This window comes from Gossypium raimondii, chromosome 6 (genome assembly GCF_025698545.1).
Source record: "Gossypium raimondii isolate GPD5lz chromosome 6, ASM2569854v1, whole genome shotgun sequence".
NCBI lineage: Eukaryota > Viridiplantae > Streptophyta > Magnoliopsida > Malvales > Malvaceae > Gossypium > Gossypium raimondii.
The window spans coordinates 51,213,064-51,239,738 of record NC_068570.1 but is presented as its reverse complement, the minus strand read 5'-3'; the positions used below and the strand labels follow the sequence as shown (position 1 = coordinate 51,239,738).

The 26,675-nt window shown below is 35.8% G+C and overlaps 5 protein-coding genes across 6 annotated transcripts; 3 read left to right on the top strand and 2 right to left on the bottom strand.

The window, feature by feature from the left end:
• Positions 1–2,108: 2,108 nt before the first annotated feature.
• On the top strand, positions 2,109–7,031 carry LOC105772642 (dihydrolipoyllysine-residue succinyltransferase component of 2-oxoglutarate dehydrogenase complex 2, mitochondrial). The gene is made up of 15 exons (XM_012594037.2): positions 2,109–2,414; positions 2,515–2,577; positions 2,702–2,764; positions 2,891–2,957; positions 3,058–3,085; positions 3,375–3,445; positions 3,548–3,622; positions 3,803–3,858; positions 4,203–4,247; positions 4,337–4,606; positions 4,762–4,856; positions 5,123–5,213; positions 5,304–5,414; positions 6,203–6,397; positions 6,635–7,031. Exons 2-15 carry the CDS (start codon positions 2,539–2,541, stop codon positions 6,824–6,826), a joined length of 1,398 nt encoding a protein of 465 aa, XP_012449491.1. The 5' UTR covers positions 2,109–2,414; positions 2,515–2,538; the 3' UTR covers positions 6,827–7,031.
• Positions 7,032–7,696: 665 nt separating this feature from the next.
• On the top strand, positions 7,697–10,274 carry LOC105772643 (aminomethyltransferase, mitochondrial). The gene is made up of 4 exons (XM_012594038.2): positions 7,697–7,865; positions 8,429–9,004; positions 9,265–9,383; positions 9,512–10,274. The coding sequence occupies exons 2-4, from the start codon at positions 8,447–8,449 to the stop codon at positions 10,056–10,058; spliced, it is 1,224 nt and encodes a 407-aa protein (XP_012449492.1). The 5' UTR covers positions 7,697–7,865; positions 8,429–8,446; the 3' UTR covers positions 10,059–10,274.
• Positions 10,275–10,746: 472 nt separating this feature from the next.
• LOC105772641 (uncharacterized) lies at positions 10,747–13,226 on the top strand. 2 transcript variants are annotated; one of them, XM_052632514.1, is made up of 7 exons: positions 10,747–10,930; positions 11,149–11,404; positions 11,504–11,623; positions 11,735–11,893; positions 12,185–12,357; positions 12,553–12,636; positions 13,043–13,226. In XM_052632514.1, exons 2-7 carry the CDS (start codon positions 11,171–11,173, stop codon positions 13,044–13,046), a joined length of 774 nt encoding a protein of 257 aa, XP_052488474.1. In that variant the 5' UTR covers positions 10,747–10,930; positions 11,149–11,170; the 3' UTR covers positions 13,047–13,226. The 2 variants fall into 2 exon arrangements, with proteins under 2 accessions (XP_052488474.1, XP_012449490.1); XM_012594036.2 differs by having other exon boundaries at positions 10,750–10,930; positions 12,553–12,658.
• A 280-nt stretch (positions 13,227–13,506) lies between these two features.
• LOC105772062 (glycine-rich cell wall structural protein 1) lies at positions 13,507–14,709 on the bottom strand. The gene has a single exon (XM_052632069.1). The coding sequence runs from the start codon at positions 14,707–14,709 to the stop codon at positions 13,507–13,509; it is 1,203 nt and encodes a 400-aa protein (XP_052488029.1).
• Positions 14,710–25,672: 10,963 nt separating this feature from the next.
• LOC128041756 (uncharacterized mitochondrial protein AtMg00860-like) lies at positions 25,673–26,675 on the bottom strand. The gene is made up of 2 exons (XM_052632068.1): positions 26,455–26,675; positions 25,673–26,123 (listed from the first exon to the last, which is right to left on the bottom strand). The coding sequence occupies exons 1-2, from the start codon at positions 26,673–26,675 to the stop codon at positions 25,673–25,675; spliced, it is 672 nt and encodes a 223-aa protein (XP_052488028.1).

Genomic DNA, 26,675 nt, shown 5'->3' with positions numbered 1-26,675 from the left:
CGGACTCACGCTAGCGTGCTAAGTGCCTGGTGAATTGAATCGGACTATACGCTCTAGCGTGCTAAATGCCTATGAATTGAATCGGACTATATGTCTAGCGTGCTAAGTGCTTGAATCTAATCGAAGCTACAAGCCTAGCGAGGCTAAGTCTTGAACCTAATTAAACTATAAGCCTATCGGTGAAGTGCCAAAGAATCTGCTTAAATTAAGTGATTCTATGCATTGGGTATAAATATATATACTTTTGTTTATATGAAATGGATAAGTTTATGAACATTGTTTTAAGGTGGTTGATGAGTATATAATCGTTCGAGTCCTTGTGAATAGTGAGTATGTATATATATATATATCGGTTGTCATGAAATTGTTGGATATATATATATACACATATATATGTTACTTAATTTGTCATTGATAATGTTTTATTTTTCACTAAGTCTCAAAGAAATTTATTGAGTTTTAAAGATATTCGCCTTAATGGATATCATATTAAGACTATCAATGAGAAAAATATTGAATATCTATATGTTACGAATGTTGAATGTAGAAAGAAATATGTTTTGGAAAGACTATCTATTTTTTCATCAGATTTATATTATACACATATTAGTGTAATTGAAAATTCAATTGGACACCCATTAAAGAACCAGAAGATTCTTAAATTCAAAGATTTCTCTTGTGTTACTTGTTTTCAAGGTAGATTGATTATTAAGCCATCATTAGCTAAACTTGGAATTGAATTTCCTGCATTTCTGGAACGTATTCAAAGTGAGATATGTGGGCCCATTCATCCATCATGTGGATCATTTAGATATTTTATGGTATTGATAGATGCATCTAGTAGGTGACCAGATGTGTTTATAAGAAGATAAACTCATCTTAATCAAACCAGACCAATGAAAAAGATGAAGAAGAACGGAAAAATGAAGGAACCCCTCGGAGAATAACATCTTTCCCTTATATACTACTCACGCATTTCCTTCACCGATCCCAAACTCAATAGCCAAGTGTACATGTTCATAATCATCATGTCTCCCACTAAAAATATTCCTAGTTTAAACTCAACGAAACCAATGTTGAAATACAACCTTTTCACAACCAGTCTGTCATTTCTTCTTATTTCTACAAGAACCATCTCAATTTATAAACTTTTCAAATAAATCCCCAAAATTACTATTCCAACCTTAATTTAATGTTTCGAGGTGTGACAGTTAAGGAAAAAATAAGATGAATAGTGACAGTGATAGACAATAATAGAAAAATGATGATGTGGTGTGCTAACTCAAATGTTGTGATGGAGTTGATAGTCGAGTGACTAAAACGTAAAATTTCTCTAACGGTAGTGACGAAATTTAAAGGATTTATTTGAGTGACCAAAATGAAAAAAGTTTGGTGAACAACTAAGTAGTTTACCCTAATATATAATACATATTTATATGTGTGTGTGATTTATATGGGTAAAAGTACCACAAAACATTTTGTACTATATCATGGATTGCATTTTATCCCCTCTACTAAAAAATAAGCAAATTAGTCCAATATGTTAGATGGGTGAGTAAAATAACCCTTTCGTTAGAATTTGGTTTTATATATAATGTATAATAATAAATTTAGCTCTCAACCTTTATACATTTATTCAATTTGACCCTACTATTTTATTGGAAGTAAATTAGTAAAATTTGAAACTATTAAGGTCAAAGGATAAAAAGACCTTAGTAATAATTTTTAACAAATCAATTAGACCTTTTAAAAATTAAATATTAAAAAGTAAAAATCATAAAAAGTTCTAAAATTTTTAAATAAAAGAGTAAAAATCCATTTAAATAAATGCTTAAAACTTAAGTGTTAAAATTGTTGTTATATCTTATATATAAACACCAAATTGTTTTACTTGCTCTGAGTTAATTATTATTTTTCAGTAAAGAATAATAACTTTTACCGATTTGATTGAATATGTACAATTCTTACTTAGATATATGTGGGGGAAAATGTAATATGGTCTCCCACTCCCATGTTCATGTTCTACTTGTAGTATTATATCTGAATATCTAACTCGTTTCAGGACCAATGATTCATCATTATTGTCTTTCCATTAAAGAAATGAATTTCCAACCTCCAGTGATGGCCATTTTTTATTGAACAGAAAAAAGAAAAGGAAAGAGCCATTTGGAGTGCTTTATCAAAAAAAGAAAACAACTTATTAATCATTGATCTATGGGGGAAAGTTAACAAAAATTCAAGTTAAAAATGGAAATATCAGTTGGATTAACAATGGAATAAAGTGGCCTTAAAATGATACTTCTTAAACCGGTACCGCTCTCTTTCGGTCTGGGTATCGTCCCTCTCTTCAGTCTTTACTTTTCGAGAAGCTTTGACCCAAACCCTTTTCCTTTCTCCTACATTCTTAAACACAGGTTTCATACTTTGGGTCACTTTCCCTTTTTATTGTTCTTTTTTGTACACAATAAATCCACCATTTGATTGCTACTTGTAATTTTGTTTTTTGTTGTTTAGGGGTTATAATAAAAGAAGGAAGCTATGTGGGCTGTTTCAAGGCGAAGAGTTTCTTCTTCTTCAGTTAGTTTTTATTTACTTTCTTTCTCTCTTTATTCAACTACTAATATTCTCTGCGATTTTCTATTTTTATATCTATTCGGTACTTATATTTTTATTAAAATTTTGTGTTTACTGGTGGTTTCAGGTTTTGGGCCAATCATTTCGAAATGCTCGACCTTCACGTTGTTACAGTTCTTCCTCAAATGAGGTCAAGCTTCAATTCAAACATTGTTGATTTGTATGATTTGTTTCACATTACCATGCTTGAATCTGCTATCAAATCATTTCTATTTATGGCTTCTTCTTTATTTAGTATTTGTTTATGCTTTTATAGGCCTATGCAAAGACTTTAGTTTCTAGAAAAGGGACATCACAAGTTGCAGGGATTGTGGGTTCTCTAGGTAATTGGAAATTAAACAACATCCATCCTTTTCCTTGTAAAAGGAAAAACCAAATATGTATCCATGCTCCTTTCATTTATATGGGTTCATGTGTTTTCAGGGTTTCCAGTTGGCTCAAGGCCTCTAAGGTTTGTTTGTCATATCTTCTTTCTCTATTTATCACTGGGTTTTGTATGTTGAAACAATTTCCATTTTTGTTTATGATAGTTTAAGTTGAAGTTTGCTTCCTCTCCATAGATTTTAAACTGACTGGAAAGAAGTTTCCCTATGAAATATTAGAAGTAAACACACGCATGCATGAAGTAACTTGTAATAAATTAATAAAATAAACACTGATTATCTCCTACCATATCAAATTTTGTCCTTTTGTTTCAAGTCTTATCATATTTTTCCTCCAAAATTTTCTGTAATTTACAGGGACGTTATTTTATTTGTTCAAAGATATCCTCCAATATTTGTCCACACTAGGTCATTTTCTGCTGATAGTGGTAACGTATTCTCGTAATTCCTTCATGATTTTCTTTTTCTTCTTTTCAAAAATCAGTTTATGTTCTGATCCTAAACTCAAATGCCCTTTCTTGGCTATGAAGGTGAACTTGTTGATGCTGTTGTTCCTTTCATGGGGGAATCCATCACTGATGGAACTCTAGCAAGTTTTTTGAAGCGTATGTTGTGCAAGTGGCTACTATTGAACTTCCTTTTTCATTTTTCTTTTCATCATGACACTATATTTTGTTTCAAAGGATGCAAATTATGCACAAATTGTTTTTTAAATGAAACTTAGGCATCTTGGATGATGCATGTTAAAGCACTAATTCATCTTATATTTTGTGATTTGGGAGCAGATCCTGGTGATCGTGTAGAAGTAGATGAGCCAATTGCACAAATAGAAACTGATAAGGTACTTTTTAGCTAGGTGACATTTTTTCTAATCATCTATACCCTTAGTTTTGACGTTACATAGCTGTGTTGTGGTGGTTGCTCACCTCATCCCTTAACCATGTGGTCGGGGGTTCAATCCCTGCTCATGGGAATGAAGCACATTTCATGACCAGCCGTTTGCCTTTTCGGAGAGCACCCATAGTGAGGGGATTAGTCACTGCTGCCGGTGGTGAATACCCTGGTTATGACCCCCCCCCCCCAAAAAAAAAAAAAGATATTTCACAGTTTGCATTAACTGCAAACATTATTTTCCTTATCTATTCTGAATAAATAAGACTTTTACCCCTTATATGATATGAATAGGTGACGATTGATGTGAGTAGTCCTGAAGCTGGTGTAATTGAACAGGTAAATATCAGATAGATCACAAGCTTGTCCATTTTTTCGGAAAACTTAATACTTGGTATGATCTTAAACTAATGGTTATCTATTTTCAGCTGGTAGCCAAAGTAGGTGACACTGTGGAGCCAGGTACGAAGATAGCTGTCATTTCAAAATCTGGCGGTGTAACTCATGTTGCTCCATCAGAAGACAAGCCTAGCAAGGAAGCCTCTGAGCCCTGTCCTGCAAAAGCAAAGAAAGTAGAGACTAAGAAGCCTAAAGCAGAAACTCCACCCAGCAAAGAAAAGCCTACAGCACCTTCTCTGCCTCCTCCCAAACCTTCAGCCAAGGAACCTCAACTTCCTCCTAAAGAGAGGGAGAGAAGAGTAAGTATCATAGGGCTTTTTTTTTTTTTTTTTACATATATACTTCTTTAGATAAGCATAGAATGTTTGCTAACCGTTTCTTTTTGCTGTCTATGGTACATATCATCAAAAGGAAATTTTGTTGTTAATATAACATGTGATTTATGTAATTTCAGGTACCTATGACTAGACTTAGAAAACGTGTTGCAACACGTTTGAAGGACTCTCAAAACACTTTCGCAATGTTGACAACATTCAATGAAGTTGATATGTAACTGCCACCCCTTCTTATAGTAATGTCGTAGAATGTGAATTGCTGTTCTTCTCTGTTGCTAACTTTTTGTTCTTTCAGTCCTTATGATTCACCAAGACATAGAATCTATGCTGTTTGGCTTAGACTAATCTTTTGGTCATGTTTCAAAATGGATACACATCTCTTATTGTGATATTATACATTCACAAGTTTCTCATGTAATTTTAAGCCGGTAATGACTTAGTTTTGCATATTTTCCCCTCTCCTTTGACCTACAATTCCAGGACCAGTTTGATGAAGCTCCGTTCTGACTATAAGGATGCTTTTTTCAAGAAACATGGAGTAAAGTTAGGACTTATGTCGGGATTTGTAAAGGTAACACTCACCAAAACCTAAAGATGCATGTGCATTTGTGTCTGTGTATAAATATACAATCTTCATTTAAAATGTCTTATCTCCATTCAGGCAGCTGTTAGCGCTCTTCAGAATCAACCAATTGTCAATGCTGTAATTGATGGGGATGACATAATATATAGAGATTACATTGATATCAGTATTGCTGTTGGTACTCCGAAGGTCTGTCAGTTTCTCTCACTCTATGTGAAGTGATTTGGCAATGTAGTTATCAGACACCATTTATTCCTTCAAAGTTCCATCTGAAGATAATATCTAGCTTCTTTGGGGCATCTGAAGCCTTAAATATGGTAAAAGAAATACTTCTTTAAGGAAATGATTATTGTGAAAGTTGAATTCTATACAAACTAATAAGAACTTTGAGTTTGTAGATTCATGGTTTACTTAGCATTCACCTTAAAGGTCAAACTGGGGCTAGATTGCTAGAGGTTGTAATATATGCCTTGGGATCATTCACTTCCATTCTAATTTGATGTGTCATTGCTAATTGATGCCATTTTGTGCTTGTGTTTTCAGATAAAAATAGTAGCTAGATTCCAAAGTACACCATTTTCTGTTATTTACATCTGTATGTACTAATGCAAATGCGATTGGTTGTTTGCTCGCCACTCTTTATCTGAACTTCCCACTTTGCTGAGTGGAGGTATTCTTTAAGATGTTGCATAGTTGAGATTTTGTCAATTGTTGTATCATCATTGAGATCTCGGGAGTGGATGCTCCTTATGATCTCTAAATTTTGTCATTTAGTTTTTCTTTTGTTTTCCTAGTCTAGCAAATTAAGATATGTTAAGGAATACTCTTATTTCTATTTATCATTGCTTTTCATATTCTCTGCCTGCACACTGCACCACCTTTTTCATCATAAATGTGCTAAAGTCCTCAACTGTGTTTTGGTTTCCAGTTCTCCATCTATATCTGAAATTGCGTTGCTTTCGCTGACTTTTTTCCAGGGCCTTGTAGTTCCAGTAATCCGAAATGCTGACAGAATGAACTTTGCTGAAATCGAGAAAGGAATAAACATCCTTGCTAAGAAGGCAAATGATGGGTCTTTATCAATTGATGAGATGGCTGGGGGCTCATTCACAATATCCAATGGTGGAGTTTATGGAAGCCTCTTAAGTACTCCAATTATTAATCCCCCTCAGGTGAGATGCTTTACAGTCAATTTACTCCTCCCCCTCCTCTCCCCCATGTCTCATTCGGATGAACTTGTAATGTATAACAAGTGAAGCTTTGTTTTCTGGGAAATAAGCCGATTATCCATGTTTAATGCATTTTTTACCAGACATTCATGGCTTTGCATTCACAATAAATATGCTAGATCCGATATCTTTCTTCCATGTTCTCTTTTTACTAACAGTTGTTTGTTTTTTCTTTGTAAGTCGGCTATTCTGGGAATGCACTCCATAGTTAGCCGTCCAATGGTTGTCAGTGGAGAAGTTGTTCCAAGGCCAATGATGTACATTGCACTGACATATGACCATCGACTGATTGATGGAAGGGAAGCAGTATTCTTCTTGCGTCGCATTAAAGATGTCGTGGAGGATCCACGGAGACTGCTGCTTGATGTATAAGGAAACCATATAAACAACAGTCTATTTATAGCCTGGATATGGCACACATTTTCTTGGGTGTAGAATAAATAGCAACTGAGATTTCCAGGGCTCTTATATTTGCATTTTCTTGGTGTGCCATAACATTTTCCCATTGTATCTGTTAAAAGGCCTATGCTGGTCGATCATCTGCTCCAGAATAAAGCATTCCTTCGCTTTTTATTGATATCATTCTAGTTAAATGGAGAAAACAAGCAATGGAGTCATTCTTCCAAATAGTTGAAGGTGAACTCTTCTTTATAAAAAGGAACACATTTTCTTTAGGGACAAACAAAGTACTTACCAATTTCAATGAAACTGTTGATTAGTAAAACAATCACATGAATTTTTCGATTTAAAGAAATCAGAGCCACCAACCAACCAAGAATGGCTTGGGTTAAAAACATTTGTTAACAGCTAATAGTTGACCCCGCCAACACAGATCTCACCAACTCCCCATTTCATTCCTTTTTTGTGGTAGATTAGTGTCTCCATACTATAGTGATCTCTCAACTGCATGGGTCCCCCCTATCTGAGACACTAATCCAATGTATTCGTTTCTAAACTCAGTTCAATTACAGACCAGTTACATTAGACCTTGTTGGCACTGTAACAGAGACAGACAATTTTAACCTCGGACAAAATCAGCAACATGCCTTAGATTCCTTGTCATGACAGCCGTTAGATGAAGTTGAGTAAGACATGCAGAGAAAGGAGACGAGGATTTGGGAAGTGATGAAATAGCTCTAAAGCCCTCTAAGCACCACTCGCTGAAGATTTGGTTTTTTTTTTTTGGATTTGGCAGAGAAACCCCCTCCTCCACTCACTCCTGTGCTACCAACCACTTTCCTCATTTTTTTTTTAAATACCCAAAATAATATTTTTATATCTAATTTCTTTGGCGCATATATAAAAGGCTATCCTTTTTTACTTTCATCTTTTGGCCCAGAGTTGGCAGAAGAATGCTCTTTTGTGCTCTCTGATTTGCTCTCTTTTTGAAGAACGCAAACAAGGGTTCTGTGTAAGCCTTTTCTCTCTCTTATTCTTTTTCTGTGACTGCATTTGTAGCTTGACGTTGTCTTTGTGATTCTGTGATAAACGGGATTGGGATCTCGATAACTTGATAGCATTGGTTTCTTTTCTTGATTTGCTAAATACCCTTTTCAGTTTTGATCATTTGCATCTCAAAAACTGTGGTATAATGTCGTGGTTTTCATTGTATTGTCGGATGGTCGGATTATTTGGTGAAATGTCTCTATTGGATACTTCAGTGCTGATTTTAGATCGTATTGGGTTATCATCTGTCAGGAAATGCCTTTGATGCTTTGCTTGGGAATATGGTGTTGGATTGTAACATTAAGATTGAATGGATTCGTTAGATTATGGCATTATGCTTATGATTTAGAAGCCAATAAATATTTTCAATAAATGGATGTGTTGTTTAACCCCATATAGGCTCAATGCTGTTAAAAATCACTTCTCCCCTTTAAATTTGAATGCTCCTAAAAATCTTTGTAGTGGCAAGTGAATGCTGTTCTTAGTAGTACAATATTGTCTTGTTTCTGAGAATTTACTCTTCATCAGATATTTCAACTTTAGAAGATGAGGGGAAGTCTTTGGCAACTTGGGCAATCGATTATTCGTCGTCTTTCAGAGGCTGACAAGAAGGCTGTAGCACGTCGGTACTTTGCTTCAGAGGCAGATCTGAAGAAAACTGTTCTTTATGATTTCCATGTTGCTCATGGTGGGAAGATGGTCCCATTCGCGGGATGGAGCATGCCCATTCAGTACAAGGACTCGATCATGGACTCTACTGTGAATTGCAGGGTGAATGGTGGCATGTTTGATGTATCCCATATGTGTGGGCTGAGCCTTAAGGGAAAGGACTCTGTTTCATTCCTTGAAAAGCTCGTCATTGCTGATGTAGCTGGCCTTGCCCCCGGAACTGGAACTCTAACTGTTTTTACAAATGAGAAAGGAGGGGCAATCGATGATTCCGTGATTACCAAAGTGAAAGATGATCACATATACCTAGTTGTGAATGCAGGTTGCAGGGATAAGGATCTGGCTCACATTGAAGAGCATATGAAAGCATTCAAGGCCAAAGGTGGTGATGTCTCATGGCACATCCATGATGAGAGATCTCTTCTAGCTCTCCAGGTTAATCACTACACCCTTTCCATTTATAGGTCTCCATATTTGATTCTAGTTACGGATTCATTTGTTTTGCTTCCATGCAATTTGCCAGTGATTGTTGAGCCAAACATGCATACTTTTCATACTTTCTTGAGTTGTAGTCCACACAAATGTTCTCCATTTATTCTTGAATAATTTGGTAACTAGCACAGATTTGCAGGTTTGTGCAGAAATGACTTTCCTGTAGCATTTGAACAGTTTTGAAACATATTTTTCTATTACAGGGTCCTCTTGCTGCCCCTGTTCTTCAACACCTGACAAAGGATGATTTGAGTAAGTTATATTTTGGGGAATTCCGAATATTGGATATCAACGGTGCAACATGTTTTCTCACTCGGACAGGGTAATCTTCAATTTTGTTTCCTTCATATTCCAAGAGTACTGGTTTGGTTGGCAGGTTGAATGTTATCATATCTTGGGATGCTATGGAGGATAACTGATAAAGTTGTCTCTTATCTATCTATTTTTCAGGTACACCGGTGAGGATGGGTTTGAAATCTCAGTTCCTTCAGAAAATGCTCTGGATCTTGCCAAAGCAATCTTGGAGAAATCGGAAGGAAAGGTAAGGTTGACAGGACTTGGAGCTCGAGACAGTCTCCGACTCGAAGCTGGCCTATGTTTATATGGCAATGACATGGAACAACACATTTCACCAGTCGAAGCTGGACTGACATGGGCCATAGGGAAGAGGAGAAGAGCAGAAGGTGGATTCTTAGGAGCTGAGGTAATCCTGAAACAACTGGCAGAGGGTCCGTCGATCAGGAGAGTCGGCTTCACCTCCACTGGCCCACCTCCAAGATCTCACAGTGAGATTCAGGACGAGAAAGGGAACAACATTGGTGAAATCACCAGCGGAGGATTTAGCCCCTGCCTGAAGAAGAACATAGCAATGGGATATGTGAAATCTGGATTACACAAGGCAGGCACCAAAGCTAAGATTTTGGTAAGAGGAAAGGCCTATGATGGAGTTGTCACAAAAATGCCTTTTGTACCCACAAAATATTACAAGCCATCCTAAGATGGAATTTGCGCTTTCAGCTCCTCAGTTTTCCTGCGTTGTTTCATCTGCAATCAAATGCCAATGCCCTGTTTCTCTTTTAACTGACATGACATTACATGAACATGCTGTTGTTTATTGCTTGTATTCTGTTCAATTCCAATTTCTCGAATAATGACAATGAATTTTATATATCAGTAAGAAAGGGAAAGATTGAAACCTGGCAAAGTTTCATAATGGCTTGGCATTTTCTTTTATCGAGGTTTTATCTCTTACTCTGTCTAAGTGACTTGGAATGTCTAAACAGGTAGAACCGCAATAAATCAAGGAATTTATGCAGTCTTATTCAAGTGATAGCAAGCTTTTCATCAATGATGGAAGTCTTTTTTGGATGGGCAGAGCGTTTTATCTGTGATTAGTGTAAAAACAGTAGTGACGGTGAAATTAAATATTATACACCGCAATAGTGATAAATACCCGTCCAAAGAAGCCCTTAAATCTCATTGAGAATGAGGTCTAGTCAGATTATGCACAAACATGTTTGTTTGAAGAAAAGATTCATGGGATAGGCATGAGTATGATGATGATTCCCAAAAACGACGGCGGATAGGGGGAACGTCGCTATATTTGGTTGCTTGTGACAAATTAATAAGTTCTGGGTCTTGACGTGCATCTCTAGGCAATAAAAATCTTGGTATTTGAGGACTCCAAATAATTCACGTAAATTGCTTTTAAAATTTCGTTTTAAATTTCCTTCAAACAACTGAATCTCTGGGAACCATTCAAATAACAAGTGGGGTTAAGCTTTAGCCCATTTCCAAGATTCTTCCTTTTTACGTTTTCTTCAAATATTCTTAATTTCAACCCTTCTCTCCAACACAAAATCCTCCAAGGTAATATATTGATTTTCTTTTCTTTTCAGTTTAATAAACACGCTTTTTTGATCATCTGTATCCTCTCTTTGGTTTCAATTTAATTTTTCTAAGCGCCTTAATCAAGAAAGAAAATAATCGCTTAGCGATGATGAGATGGGTTTTTTTTCTCCAAGTTATAAAATTCCTCTTAATTTGCAATCATCTTATTTGTTCTTGTTTTATTTCCTCATTTGAAGGCTATAAACGTAGGATGGTTCCATGATGTTGGTGGGAAATCCTCCGGGAACAATCAACCAAACCCAGACATTTCTGGGCAATACTCTTCTTCATTCTAAACTACCTTCTGTTTCAAAGCCTGCAATTCACCATAGCTTACCAGGGATTCACTCTAATAATGTAGTTCATATTCGTAGTTCATTGCCTTCATGGAAAGATTCCAGTAAGCTTACAACCTATCTTGTACCACATCGAGTTGCTCCAAAGAGATGGCTGGTTAGGATTTTATTGAACCTGAACTCTTCCATTTTACTTTGTCTTTTAGAAATAAAATTGAGTGTTTTCATGTTTGGACTATGATTTTTTTAACTGTAGTGTCAATCACATGGTTCTGCTTCATCCGATGATGAGTATAAATCGTCGCGAAATATAGCAATCAGCTTGTTTAGGCGGTACAGGAATGTCATCGATCGTGGAGGAGGTGACAACCTAAAAGTATATTCATTGATTTGCTTGCTTGCTTGATCTGCTCTTTGTTCAAACGATTTTACCCATATATGTTAGCCTTTCTTCATGTAATACTATTGGACTGATGTTGTATCTCAGGAGTTCATTAGTGCTGGGGTGAATGCATATGCATTGGGCTGCACTGATGAAGGATTGCGGAAAGAACTGATTGCCATGAAGGAATCCGGTATTGAAATCGATGTAATGCATAGTTATGGCGGAAGCACCAGTGTAAAATCCAAGATTTGTGCAGAGGAGGTCAGCGATGATCTTACATATTTTAGCTCTTACTTTTGTTCTAGAGATCCTTTAGTTTTACAAGCGATATTCCATAACTTAGCTGCGGTACATTCATTTCTCTGAAGCACTATAAACCTATGTTGCTTCAACTCTTCATTTCTGAATAAGTATTTGCATCTGACACCTAATCCAACACATTTTTTTTATATTGGTTTGTGATATAATCCTCTAAGAGCCCTCCAAGTACATGAAAAAACTAAACCGACCCTATATTTTTGCTGAAGGAAAACATTCTTTCTCACTATGCAGGTTAATGAGTGTATTTTATGGCTGAGCATTATATTCATTACCATATTGTGTACACCACAACCAACTATAGTCCGATGGTCATCTACACCACCAGTATCAGATGATGTCTTGCATCAATGGAAAGGCTTTTGCGCTCTCATAGCGAATGCATACTTCATAAGAGGAATGGCATGGTGAGATATGCTTTTGGCAATGCTGATTGAAAAAAAAAAACCTAACCACCATTTTTTTAAAATGTTAGACTTTGATCTTTTATGCATTGTTTTAAAAGAAAGAAATGCTGTTATTTCTTTGATTATCCTAGAATCTGCTGTTTCGATATATTTAAACAGTAGCGACTGAAAGATGGATTGTTGTTTTTGCCATAGGCTTCCTGTGAAAACTCTCCAGCTCGAGCAAATGGCAGTGGCCGGACGTGCAGAAGAGCCTTCAGTTGTTGCTAGCCGAATGCGGTTAGTTTTTAGCACACTTGAGGTGAGTGAATTGTTGTTGAGATGGATGATATGACCCAGGACTTTGAGCTGCCGAGGGATTTCAAACGATTAGGATCTACGTAGCTGAATAAGTTTTAATGGTGATTATTGTTGAGGGGAAAACATGATTCCACATTGATGAAATAAGGATTTTTAAAGCAAGAATCACCCTTCCCTGTAGAACAAAACAGTGAGGACAGTTTTCAAATCTTCGAAACGAACAATACCTCGACAATGCTATTCTTTTTGGACAAAACTGTGAAGACAATATTTAAAGGGACAAATAACTCATAGCAAGCACCAGGAATATCCTTACATTAACAATTATAGATCTTTAAGTTGAACATATATGATAGATTCTGATTGTTTTTAATGGCTGTTGCAGGTAGTTAGTCCACAGTGGCCAAGAGTGTAACCAAGTAATTCAACGTTGTTGTGATCCGATTTTCTCAGGAGCATATGTCGAGCAGTGGTTCCCTGTATATTAATAATGTAAGAACATACGACACTCTGTGTCTGCTTGTATAATCTTGTGTTCATTACCCGTATTATAAATTTAATTTTCCAAACCTATGTAGTTATCTTCTTGAGAAGTGGATTTGATGATTTTGACAATTTATACCTAATACAGGAACTAGGAACAGTAGTAGAAGGAATGGTGAATGTAACACCAAAGAGTTGATAGACAAAAATAAGTAGAAAGCGACATTTTTTATTGCCATAGGAATCTCCACTCTCAGTACTTGATTCGTAGTAGAAAATAAAGAAAGAATAGGGTGTGGTGACTTAAGGCCCAAGGGTGATACCTCCCAACCAATACGGGGATGGGAATTTAGATGTATGTTTGGTTTAGGGATGGCCATTATTATTATTTGAGTCTTTACCTCCGCCTGTTCCCATGCCAAAACCAAATCCAATGCCCATTCCCATCCCCATTCCAAATCCCATGTTCATTCCTTTCTTATCACCATTTGAACCCCCTCCGAAGCCCACCCCTTCTCCTCCTCCACTTCCACCTCCGCCTCCACCTCCACTCGAACCACCTCCTCCCCCCCCTCCTCCACCACCAGCTCCCCCTCCAATGCCTGTTATACCAATGCCACCACCAGCACCATAACCATTACCATTGCCATATCCTCCATTAGAGCTTCCACCACCCCCACCTCCACCTCCACCACCACCGCCACCACCACCTCCCACCTCTATGCCTGCACCTGCTCCAAAACCACTACCATAACCAAACCCTTCCCCAGAACTATCATAACCATTGCCACCTCCTCCACCTCCTCCACTAGTCCCAACTCCCATACCAGCACCATATCCACTACCATGACCAGACCCTCCATTAGCCCCACCTCCACCTCCACCTCCACCTCCTCCTCCCCCACCACCACCAACGCCCCCTCCGTTGCCAACACCACCACCACCACCTTCACCATAACCATTACCATGGCCATATCCTCCATTAGAACCTTTACCACCCCCACCTCCCCCTCCCCCTCCACCACCACCACCACCACCACTACCACCTCCCACCCCTTCGCCTATGCCTGCTCCAAAACCACTACCATGACCAAACCCTTCCCCAGAACTACCAGAACTACTGCCACCTCCGCCACCTTCTCCACCTCCACCACCACCACCAATACCTTGCACACTACCTCCAGCTCCAAAGCCTTCTCCGTGACCTGACCCAATACCACCAGCACCAGCACTAGCACTACCTTCACCACCTCCACCACCACCTCCTCCCATTCCACCACTGCCACTACCTCCTCCTGCACCATGCCCCTCTCCGTGTCCTACAGCATTACCAGAGGCACCTCCTCCTCCGCCTCCTCCTCCACCTCCACCTCCCCCTCCAGCACCACCGTAATTCTTACCACCTCTGCCAAAGAAGCTGCCACAACTTCGCCAACTTCTATATGAGCAGTAATTATCGTCTTCATCATTAACATCACCTCCTACAACACCACGATTCAAAGTAGCAACAATGCATAAAAGAAGAATAGCCATGTACCAAACTTTATCAGAAATGGAAATGGCGGCCATTGTTTGATGAATAGAGTCTCCAAGAAGTAACAAGGCTAAGTAAGGCCTAATCTCAATTAAACTTTGCTTGGTTTTCATCCTCGATCTCCATGGTCACATATTTATACTACACAGAGTAGGCTGTAGACTGCATTTCCAAGGGATAAAGTAATACGTGAAATTTGGCGGGCAAAAACATAAAAATAAATAAATAAATAAATAAAATAGGCATTGAAGTCAAGAAGGAAAAGGGGTCCAAATTGTGTAGTATGAAGTCAACCATAGCCGACAAATAATATTACATTATTACTATGTATACAAGAAACTTGTGCAAACATAAACTTCCAATTTTACTAAAAATAATTTAGTAGTGCTATGAATCAACCAACTACATATAGTGGAGTTGGTATTTGTATCTTCTTGGAAATTCAGGCAGAGTATGGGCATGAAATATTTTATCCTAAATTTGAAGTTGATTGCATCTATTATAGCCATTAGGGTTTTAGTATTCAGAAGATCTATAAGTAGAACAACTTCTGTTTGAAAAGTTCAAAGTAGGATTAATTAAAGATATTTAAGGAAATTGAAGATTAGCAATGGAGTAGGTTTAATGAGCTGGCGCAAAATGCTAGCTGTCTCACCATGAACCCTAAATCTTTTGAAAGATTTTTCACTTGTTTTAGCCCACGTTGCTCCTAGTTTTTATGTTCGGGGTCTTAGGCAAACATGGGATTCTCACCATAAACAACTAATCCAATTATAAAATTTGGAAGTGGAATCCAGTGTCCTCATCACTTTCAGAAACCAAAACTAAAGATGTTCCATCTTTTGGCTACTGTTTTATAAATATATACCTCACCTTTCATATCATTACTACCATATAAATATTAAATTTTAGTTATATTTATAATAAATGGATAACTTAAGCTTAATTATTTAAATCAATTCATATTATTTTTAGTAATTATATATATGGATATTTCTTTTATTTTATTAAATTTTCAAATGCAAATAACTCAACATCTTTTTAATATGGGTTAACATTTGGTACACTAGTAATGTGCTTTTCTATTACACATGCAGTTTTACAAAATTGACATGCGTCTCTTTTTCTTATATATTTTATTATATTCCCATAAGACACTTGTTAACCTCATGACTACTAAATATTATACTATAGTATAACATAATTAACTTTGTGTGATATAAATTACTTAATACATGAAATAAAAGAAAATTATTATAAAAGTCGAACTCAAGTTTTGAATATTAAAAGTCGAGCTTGACCTATATTTTAAAAATGTCTATTTTTTTTTGGGTCTATACTTAATTTTAAACGGTGACAACTATACTAAAAGTTTTATAATGGAACCACGAAACTAAAATATTCTCAACCCTTGGATCAAAATAAATGTTTCTAAACCTTAAATTTATCATTTATCCTATTTATTAAAATAAAAGCCTAACACCCAACTTGGATTTGCACAGTAAAAGCATTCTTGAGATTCTCTTTTCTATCACACTATAGATTGAACACTAACTTTAGGATAAATGAAAATTTTAAGACATAAAACATTTATTTTGATACAATGATTGAAAATATTTTACTTCGTATTATAATTTTATTTTATAAAATTATATATTTTATCCAAACATTTTTAAATATGAAGCAAGACCCCAACATATATGGGAGGATACTTATATTTTATCATTTGCTCTGTTAAATTTTTTCTTAATCAATCATATTGTATATTTTAAATTAAGTCATATTAAAAGAAAAAAATTAATTATAAATTTATAATTAAACTAAAAAAGATAAAGTTCAAGTTTTTATTTTCTATTTTTTTTCTTTCTTCATCTTATCCTTTTTTTATTTTCTAGTCATTTCTTAGGTTTTCTCAATCACCAAACAGATTTTCTTCCTTTCACGAAATGGCTTTCCTTGAATGGAAAAATCAAGATCATCTTAAGAATATCAACCTACACTTTCCTTTAAAGCTATCAATAGAAATCCAAGAAAAAGGTTTGAAATTTAGAACTATCAATATTGCTTTGGGATAGGACGAAACTTGTAGGAATTTGAAACCCCTAAATATGGGGTTTGGAATTTGCTCATAAGCCAAAAATCTCTATGTATTTGAAACCGATGAATTTTTTTTTTAGGAAAATATCTTAAAATTGTTTGTGAAAGTTGGTTTAATGTGAAACTTTATTTATCAATTTTAATTTTGTACAGTTTTATACATTAAATTTTGATTTAATTCAATTCTCATAAATTATTAGCATAATTATTAATATTATATCATTTTATGTTTATATATAGCATACACAAATAATTATATTTAATTAATATAAAATAAATTAATGTATTTATTTTTGAAGTGAATATTATTGAATTAAAATTAAAGTTTCATGTATGCATTTAAACTATAATCAAAATTTCATATATATAATTATATCAAATTACGCGTTAAATCAAAGTTGATATATAATTTTAAATTTATTTTTATAATTGCCAAATATTCACACTAACTAAATCTGTCATTGCCATCCACACGAAGCTTTTGCTAGAGTTGTACGAAGAGAGAGATTCATGACACCCATGGAAAAAAATTAGTACATAAAACCAAAAGTGAAATTGAGAAATCATTGGTCGGTTCGAAAAGTTAGAGGATTTGAATAAAAATATAGGTTCGAAAGATGGGTTTAGACAAAAAAAAAAAAAAGGTTTGTTTTCTAAAAAGCTGTTGTTATTTTCCTACTGTCTTGTCATTGTTTTGCTGTCATTTTGTTATTATATTGCTACTATTTTGTTATTATTATTTAGATATTGTATAATTCTTATTTTATTGTTAATTTTGCTTGCTAAATTGCATCTATATTAGTGTTATTTAATTATAATTTTTTAATTTATTTTCAATTTATTGGGAAACATTTATTTTAATATTTTTAGTGTATTTGATGTATTATATTTTAATATTTTTATTTTCCTATATGGTTAAAATTAGTTTTTTATTACGTGCTATGCATGGGTGGTTATATGTATTAATTAAAATATATTATTTTTAATTATAATTTTATGAATAATATTAAAATAATAAAAGATGTTATCTTAATAAAATTGTTAAAATTAATTAGTGCTAATATTTTGCAAAATTTAAAATAGAAACTTTGGTATAACAAAAAAGGATTATCTTATTTTATTAAATTAATGAAAAGAAAAAAAAGAAAAGAGATAACATTGTATGATGTCTTACTTTATTAAATAAATCATGAAAATCCTTCTCACCAATACACTTACATCCGATATTGATAAAATTATAAGTATATTAATCAAATATATTTTTGTAGCCTTCGGTGACGAAGCACTCCTCAAATAATTTAACAATTAATTTTTCAAAGTGAATTAACAAATACTAAAAATAATAATTTTATTACAATTTTGAAAATTTTAATATAGCACAAAATATTTTACAATCTCATAATCAAGATAAAATTATAAATGAAACAAAAGCTAGATGACCACCTAAAATTACAAATAAATTAAAATTATTTTTAAAAGGAAATTAATTTATATTACATATTTGTTGATTTTGTAGAAATGAAAAAAGAAAGAAAGAGAGATTTATATTACATATTTTCATGTTCAAAATATATACCAAAAGAGACTTGAAACTTTGAGAGTTGATGTAATCTTCGTGAAGAAGTACTCCATGTACCTTCTATCTATTTTCTTTCACCTACGTTTTAAACAAACACGTTAAGTTAGTAAGTACCTAATTGAATTCAATCTTACCATTTTATATAAATTCAATTTGTTTAATTTTAAAATATTTATTCATATAATTTCTTTCACTAATATACATATACTTTTAATTGCTTCCAAAACATAAAATCATTTGAATTAACTTTATCACTTATAGTTCTCGCTTTAAAATATATTATTGCTAATTAACTTTTACGTTCACATACCAAAATCTTTCTCTCATTTCACAAACATAACATAAACACTTAATTCACATATAACATTTAATACTTTATTCACATTGTTGACACCATTTTTTTGATTGAAAACGGGGTCGACTTGGGTTTTGACAAATGAAACGAAAATGGGAGTCGCCACCAATCCTTTTTAATGAGGTGTGATTGGATCACCTCGAAAAGTGGTTGTTTTTAATAAACGATTTTGATTTTATTAAAACAATGATTTTGGTCCACGAAATCTAGAAAAATGGGTTCGGGAGTCGGTTACGTACGAGGAAGGATTAGCACCCTCGTAACGCCCAAAAATTGGTACCTAGTTGATTAGTCAATATCTTAATGTCGAAAACTAAAAATTTTAAAGAAATTTAAAATACGATCCTTTGTCTTAAAATGACTTGTATAAAATAGGTTGCTTATATTAAAAAACTCCTACAACAAAAATTAAAAAAGGATATTCAATTGTCCGAGTCAGATGAGGAAATCGCAACCCAATACGTTAGGGCACAATTTTTCAACATTCCGAACATTGAACATTGCCTTGGTTGTTTTTAAGAAAATCCTCATCTCGAAAAATCAACGTGTCACATCCAATGCGTTCGGACACGACATATTGAATTCCTGATACTGAGCTTTTATTTATTTTTATTTTCATTTTTTTAAAAAAGTAACCTTGATTATTTAGATTCAGCAAAGAAAATCGGAACCCACTACGTTAGGGCTCGATTCTCTTGAAGATCCCAAATACCGAGTGTTGCTTTTATTTTGAAATTTTTTGTTCTTAATAAATTCGAGTAAAATGGATGTAAAATAATAATAATGATGACAATGTAAATAAAATGATACAAGTAAAACAATAAATAATAAAAAAATCATACGGGCAAGGTAACAAATACTTAGGAACTAAATAAAGAAAACAAATAATAATAAACATGCAAATAAATGAACAAAATTAACAACATGATGCAAATATAAAAATATATAAACACATATATATAAATAAAATAATGAGAATATGAAAACATGTGTATGTTTACATATTTGAATTATTATACATTAAAAAATGTAAGTGTGTATATATATGTATTTATGAAAATGAAGTATAGACGTGTATATAGGTATATATAAATAAAATATAGAAACATATATGTGTACACATATACATAAAATATACATAGGTATATGTACATATATTATGAGAATAAAGCTAAAATAATAATAAATCACTAAAAACTAGTTAAGGCATTAATAAGATTGTAATGACTAAATAAATGGGAAATAAAACCAATAACAATGAATAATAATATCGATGGTAACATTAAAATAATGAACAAAATGATAAATTATTAAAAGGGACTAAATCAAAGTAAAAACAAAAATACTGGGCGAATTCAAAATAAAAAAATAAAAAAAGGACCAGATTGCGACACACGTCGAAATAGGGGGACCAAATGGGTAAATAACCGAAGCCCTCCAAAATGCAACGCAGCGGTGGGCTAGATTGGAAGAAAAAACGTTGTGGGGCTACATTAAAAATAAAAGGAAATAGCGAAATAGGATCAAATTGAATCAGACCAAAAATGCGGAAGGGCCTGAGGCGCAAATAACCCCTTAATAGAAAACACGCGGATCGCCTGAGTTGGGTCGGGTCGACGCGCGGATCCCCTTATCCAAAACGGCGCCGTTTTAAAATTAATATAAATACTAAAAAAAACACTAAAAAACAGTTTTAAAACCATTTTTCAAAAAAAAAAACAGATAGGAGCTCTCTCTCTCCCTCGTTCTCCTGTGCCTTGGCCTTGGGTCATTGGCGATCTAGGCCTCAGCGCATTAACCACGAGATGCGTTTCTTGGCGACTCAAAATCGGATCTTTTTATCCTTTTTGAAGCCGGGCTTCTTAGGCACAAATCCAAGGCCAAACCTCGAAAAAAAGAGCCAAGCTCAAGAACGAGAGAGGGCATCGTCTTCTCCTCCCCGACACTGCCAGCAGTAAGGTCCCTTTCTCTTATTTTTATTACGTAAAAAAATCATACAAAAGAAGAGAGAGAAAAATGAAAATAGAGTAAAAAAAAAACTAAACAGAAATGAGAGAAAATCACCTCTTAAATTTTCTTGTTTTTATTTCTTTTTTGTTAATGTCTGTTTCTTTTTTTGTGTTACAAAAGTTGTTGGAACCCCCCTTAAAATTACATATTGTTGGCTTTTTATAACCGATTGTGTCATCATTCTCCATTGCTATGATTGTCCCTTCTTTCTTCTTCGCAGGCGTTTGAAGCAGGTGGTAGTAGGTGCGACGGTGGCATGGGTAATGGAGGCTGAAGGCAGTAGGCTAGGATCAAAGGGGCGGAGCCTAGGGTTTCAGTCTCTAAAACCTTAGGCAGATATTTTTTAGGGAAATTGGGCCTGGCTATTAGGCTTCGGGTTTGGGTGTAAATGGGTTTTGGGTTTAACTGTTTTGGGCTGAGGGTTAATGGGTTAGTTTAATTGGTTTGGTGTATTGGTAGGGTTAATTGGGTTGTATTGGGCTTTGGGCTAAAAATTTGTCTTGTACAGCTGTCCCTCTTTGCTCGTTTTCGTGTAACGATAACAGAGCAAAGACTAAGAAAGACCAATTTTTGCCCGGTCTCGCCGAGGAAATAAGATTCGCCATTGCGGCTTCAATCTTTAGTTGTAATATCGAGAAAATAAGATTCGCCATCGTAGCTTCAATCTGTTCCGCTGCATCGCCTGGGAAGTAAGATTCGCCGTTGTGGCCTCAATCTTTTAATTGCAATGTCGAGGAAGCGAGATTCGCCGTTGTAGCTTCAATCTGTTCCACTGCATCGCCAGAGAAGTAAGATTCGCCGTTGGCTTTGATCTTTTAAATTGTAATGTCGGGGAAGTGAGATTCGCCGTCGTAGCTTCAATCTGTTCCGCTGCATCGCCTGGCAAGTAAGATCCGCTGTTGTAGCTTCAATCCTTTTAATTGCAATGTCAAGGAAGTAAGATCCGCTGTTGTAGCTTCAATCTGTTCCATTGCAACGTTAGGAAAGTAAGATTCGCCGTTGTGGCATCAATCTTTTGAATTGCAATGTCGGGGAAGTGAGATTCACCGTCGTAGCTTCAATCTGTTCCGCTGCATCGCCTGGAAAGTAAGATCCGCTGTTGTAGCTTCAATCCTTTTAATTGCAATGTCAAGGAAGTAAGATCCACTGTTGTAGCTTCAATCTGTTCCATTGCAACGCTAGGAAAGTAAGATTTTCCGTTGTGGCCTCAATCTTTTGAATTGCAATGTCGGGGAAGTGAGATTCGCCGTCGTAGCTTCAATCTGTTCCGCTGCATCACCTGGGAAGTAAGATTTGCCATTGTGGCTTCAATATTTTAAATTGTAATGTCAGGGAAGTAAGATTCACCGTCGTAGCTTCAATCTGTTCCGCTGCATCGCCTGGAAAGTAAGATCCGCTGTTGTAGCTTCAATCATTTTAATTGCAATGTCAGGGAAGTAAGATCCGCTGTTGTAGCTTCAATCTGTTCCATTGCAACGCTAGGAAAGTAAGATTCACCGTTGTGGCCTCAATCTTTTGAATTGCAATGTCGGGGAAGTGAGATTCGCTGTCGTAGCTTCAATCTGTTCCGCTGCATCGCCTGGGAAGTAAGATTTGCCATTGTGGCTTCAATCTTTTGAATTGCAAACCATGGTTTCTTCGGTCTGCTTCGCTGTCAGTACAGGAAGGCAATATCTGCAATCTTCATTGAACTGTTCTCTGGGGAACATGACCTGTATAATCCATTTGATGGACCTATTTATGCCTAGTGTTTAGGATGTCATGAATCAAAATTTCCTAACTAGATCTATATGAATGATATTTGCATGAATGCAGAATGTCATGAGAATGATTCATTTTTAATGTTTGAGTTGTTATTGCTTATTTTTTTATCACTGACGTGTCACAACGCCTTCTTGCTCGGCTGGCATATCCAAAGAAACACTTAATCAGATTGCCCCTACTGTAAACCTCCAAGTTCAATCCACTGGGTGCAAAATTTGAACCATCTTTCTCCCGCTGTAATCCAAAGAAAGATCTGACCTTTTCTCGATCCTCTGCTATCACAATTCAAGAATACAGAATGTGAAGCTCTTTGGTCATTTACCCCATTCCCATGGTGTTATCCCAAATGTTTATGCACAATGAAGAATCTTCTCCCAGAAGACCTTTTCTTATTACTTGGTGAACATCGCTTGTTTGTTCATTGAAGCTTTGCCACCAACACGACATCTTGTCATTTTGTTCAATGTTTGAACAAAATTTGAAAGGATAGTCTTGCCTTAGACTTTTCCCTTTTAGACACTTTGAATTTGGTGTGTTCTAAACAACAGTCCTGTTTCAGGTTCCTTCGTTATTTAGAAATTTCTAGAGTAACATGCAAAACTCCATTTGCTTGGACATTCAGTTTATTAATAGTTATTCTAAATGTTTTTTCGAAGAAGATTATCACAATGAACAAACAAAATGTTATTGAGAACAAATCTCGAAATGAATGAGTTAATCAAGATAACAAATTTTGCTAAGATAAAATGGAATAAGACAATAGACAAAATGAAATTTTATTGGGGATCAAAGCTTGAAATGAATACATTAATCAAGATAACAAATTTTGCCAAGATTCAAAATATAAGATGACAACAGGTGCCCCAGATATCGCAGCACGAGCTTCCCTGCATAAGTTTTCTAAAGACCATTTAATATATGTTTAGGGAATCTACAGTATTTTGTTAATACCCCAAGATATCACCTACTCCTTCTTGTGGTTCAGGTATAGTAAGACCACCACATGCCCCAGGTCCTAATTGAATTTTGAGCTATTTTGTTCACCCCACGTTTCTTCAAAATTTGAGCCGCCTTTTTCAGGTTTTCAACTCAAATCCCCTTTGGTCTCAAGGTGCCCTTTAAGGGTTTTCACCTTGGCCTCTCCTTTTTTTTTTGAGTGCCCCTTTTTTCAAGTGAAATATTTCTTGACTGAGTCTGAATTTACAGGATTTGGCAGGCTTTTACCATCCATCTCGCTCAGGATTAAAGCTCCTCCCGAAAAGGCCTTTTTTACCACATAAGGACCTTCCCAATTTGGCATCCATTTTCCTCTAAAATCCTTTTGTAGAGGAAGAATCTTTTCAAAACCAGTCCCCTCAGAAAATTCTCTGGGACGAACTTTTTTGTTATAGGCTCGCATCATTCGTTTCTGATACATCTGACCATGACGAATAGCTTTTAACCTCTTTTCTTCTACCAAGTTTAGCTAGTCATATCGAGATTGAATCCATTCAGCCTCATCCAACTTTAGTTCAGCTAATACTCGGAGAAAAGGAATTTCAACTTCTATGGGTAAAACTGCTTCTATCCCATAGACTAGAGAAAACAGTGTTGCCCTAGTAGAGGTCCTAACAGAAGTACGATATGCCAGGAAAGTGAAAGGTAATTTCTCGTGCCAGTCTTTGTAGGTTTCAGTCATTTTCCCTATAATTTTCTTGATGTTTTTGTTAGCTGCCTCCACGACACCATTCATTTTTGGACGATACGGTGACGAATTGTGGTGTCTGATCTTGAACTGACTGCAAACTTCCGCTATTAAGTTGTTGTTTAAGTTCAGCGCATTATCGGATATGATCCTTTCAGGCGTCCCGTATCGACATATGATCTCTTTTTTCAGAAACTTGCTAACTGCTGAGTTTGTGACATTTGCATATGAAGCAGCCTCCACCCATTTAGTGAAGTAATCAATAACCACAAAGATAAAATGATGCCCATTAGAAGCTTTTGGAGATATTGGCCCGATAACGTCCACTCCCCACATGGAGAAAAGCCATGGAGAAACCATAACATGAAGGGGTGAAGGTGGTGCGTGCATTTTTGTCACTATAAATTTGACATTTATGGAACCTTTTGGCATAATTAATGCAATCCCCTTCCATGGTAGACCAATAGTACCCAAATCTCATAATTTGTCTGGCCATCGTGAAGCCGTTGGCATGCGTTCCGCAGATACCTTCATGCACTTCTTCCAAAACTTTCTTTGCCTCGACAGCATCCACACACCTCAACAATACTTGATCTTTTCCCTTTTTATACAAAATTTCCCCATCTAGGACATAGTCAATGGCTAACCTCCTTAATGTCTTCTTGTCATTTTCCGTTACATGGTCAGGGTACTCACGACTTTTCACATATCGTAATATGTCGTGATACCATGGGTGATCATCATTTTCCTCTTCATTGTCAATGTTACAACAATGGGCTGGAGCCTCATAGATGCTGATCTGGATAGGCTTCATATCCTCTAGTTTGTTCACTTTGAACATAGAAGCTGGGGTGACCAAAGCATCTGCCATCTGGTTCTCATCTCGTGGGAGATAGCTAAAGGTGACACTATCAAATTCCTCAATCAATTCTAGAACCAATTTTTGATAGCGAACTAACTTTGGGTCTCTTGTTTCCCATTCCCCTTTGAGCTGGTAAATTACTAATACAGAGTCCCCGTATACCTCTAGCACTTTAATTTTCCGCTCTATAGCTGCCCGGATGCTCATAATGCAAGCTTCATACTCAGCCATGTTATTTGTGCAATCAAAGTCCAATTTGCTAGTGAAAGGATAGTAATCTCCACTAGGAGACACGAGTACTGCCCCAATTCCGTTGCCTATAGCATTTGAAGCTCCGTCAAAACTCAACTTCCAAGGACCACCTTCTTGGAAATCTCTTTCTACAGTTGCAACATACATCAAATCCTCATTTGGGAAATCAAAGTTCAATGGCTCATAATCTTCCAGAGCTCTACTTACTAGGAATTCCGCTATTGCGCTCCCTTTGACCGCCTTCTGGTTCACATAAACCAGGTCGTATGGTACAACATGTACTGTCTCAGTCTCCGAATTGTCCAGATTAGGGCACAACATAATTTCTCAATTGGCGAATATCTTGTTTTGCATTCGGTGAACTTCTTACTGAGATAGTAGATTGCTCTTTCCTTTCATCCTGATTCATCATGTTGACCAAGCACGCATCCCATGGAATTTTCAAATACTGCCAAATACAGTATGAGCGGTTTGTCTGGGCAGGGTGGTATCAGCACTGGGGCGTTGGATAAGTAATGTTTGACTTTTTCAAAAGTTTTTTGACATTCATCATCCCATACACTTGGATTATGTTTCTTGAGGAGGCGAAATATGGGGTCGCATTTCTCGGTTAGCTGTGAGATGAACCGAGCGATATAGTTCAGCCTTCCTAGAAAACCTCGAACCTCCTTTTGAGTACGTGGTGGGGGTAATTCTTGTATTGCTCTTACTTTGTCAGGATCAATCTCAATTCCTCTCTCACTGACCACGAACCCAAGCAATTTTCCTGATCTGACCCCAAATGTGCATTTTGCTAGATTTAGCTTTAGCTGAAATTTTCTCAACCTCACTGCACATGTTCCTTTTCTGTTTTAGATTTGCAATCATGTCATCAACATAGACTTCTAACTCCTTATGCATCATATCATGGAACAGTGTTACCATGGCCCTCTGATACGTTGCCCCTGCATTTTTCAACCCAAATGGCATCACTTTATAACAAAAAGTCCCCCATAAGGTTATGAATGTAGTTTTCTTCATATCTTCGGGGTGCATCTTAATTTGGTTATATCCAGAGAAACCATCCATGAAATAAAACAGTGAATGCCCTGCCGTGTTGTCTACCAAGGCGTCGATATGCGGCAAGGGAAAGTTATCTTTTGGGCTAGCCTTATTTAAATCTATATAATCTACACACATTCGTACATTCCCATCTTTCTTAGGGACAGGTACAATATTGGCTACCCACTCAGAATATTTGACCACTTGCAGGAATCCAGCATCGAATTGCTTTTGCACCTCCTCTTTTATTTTCAATACAACATCAGGCCTCATTCTTCGGAGTTTTTGCTGAACCGACTTGCAATCTTCCTTTATAGGAAGATGGTGAACTACAATATCCATATTTAAGCCAGGCAT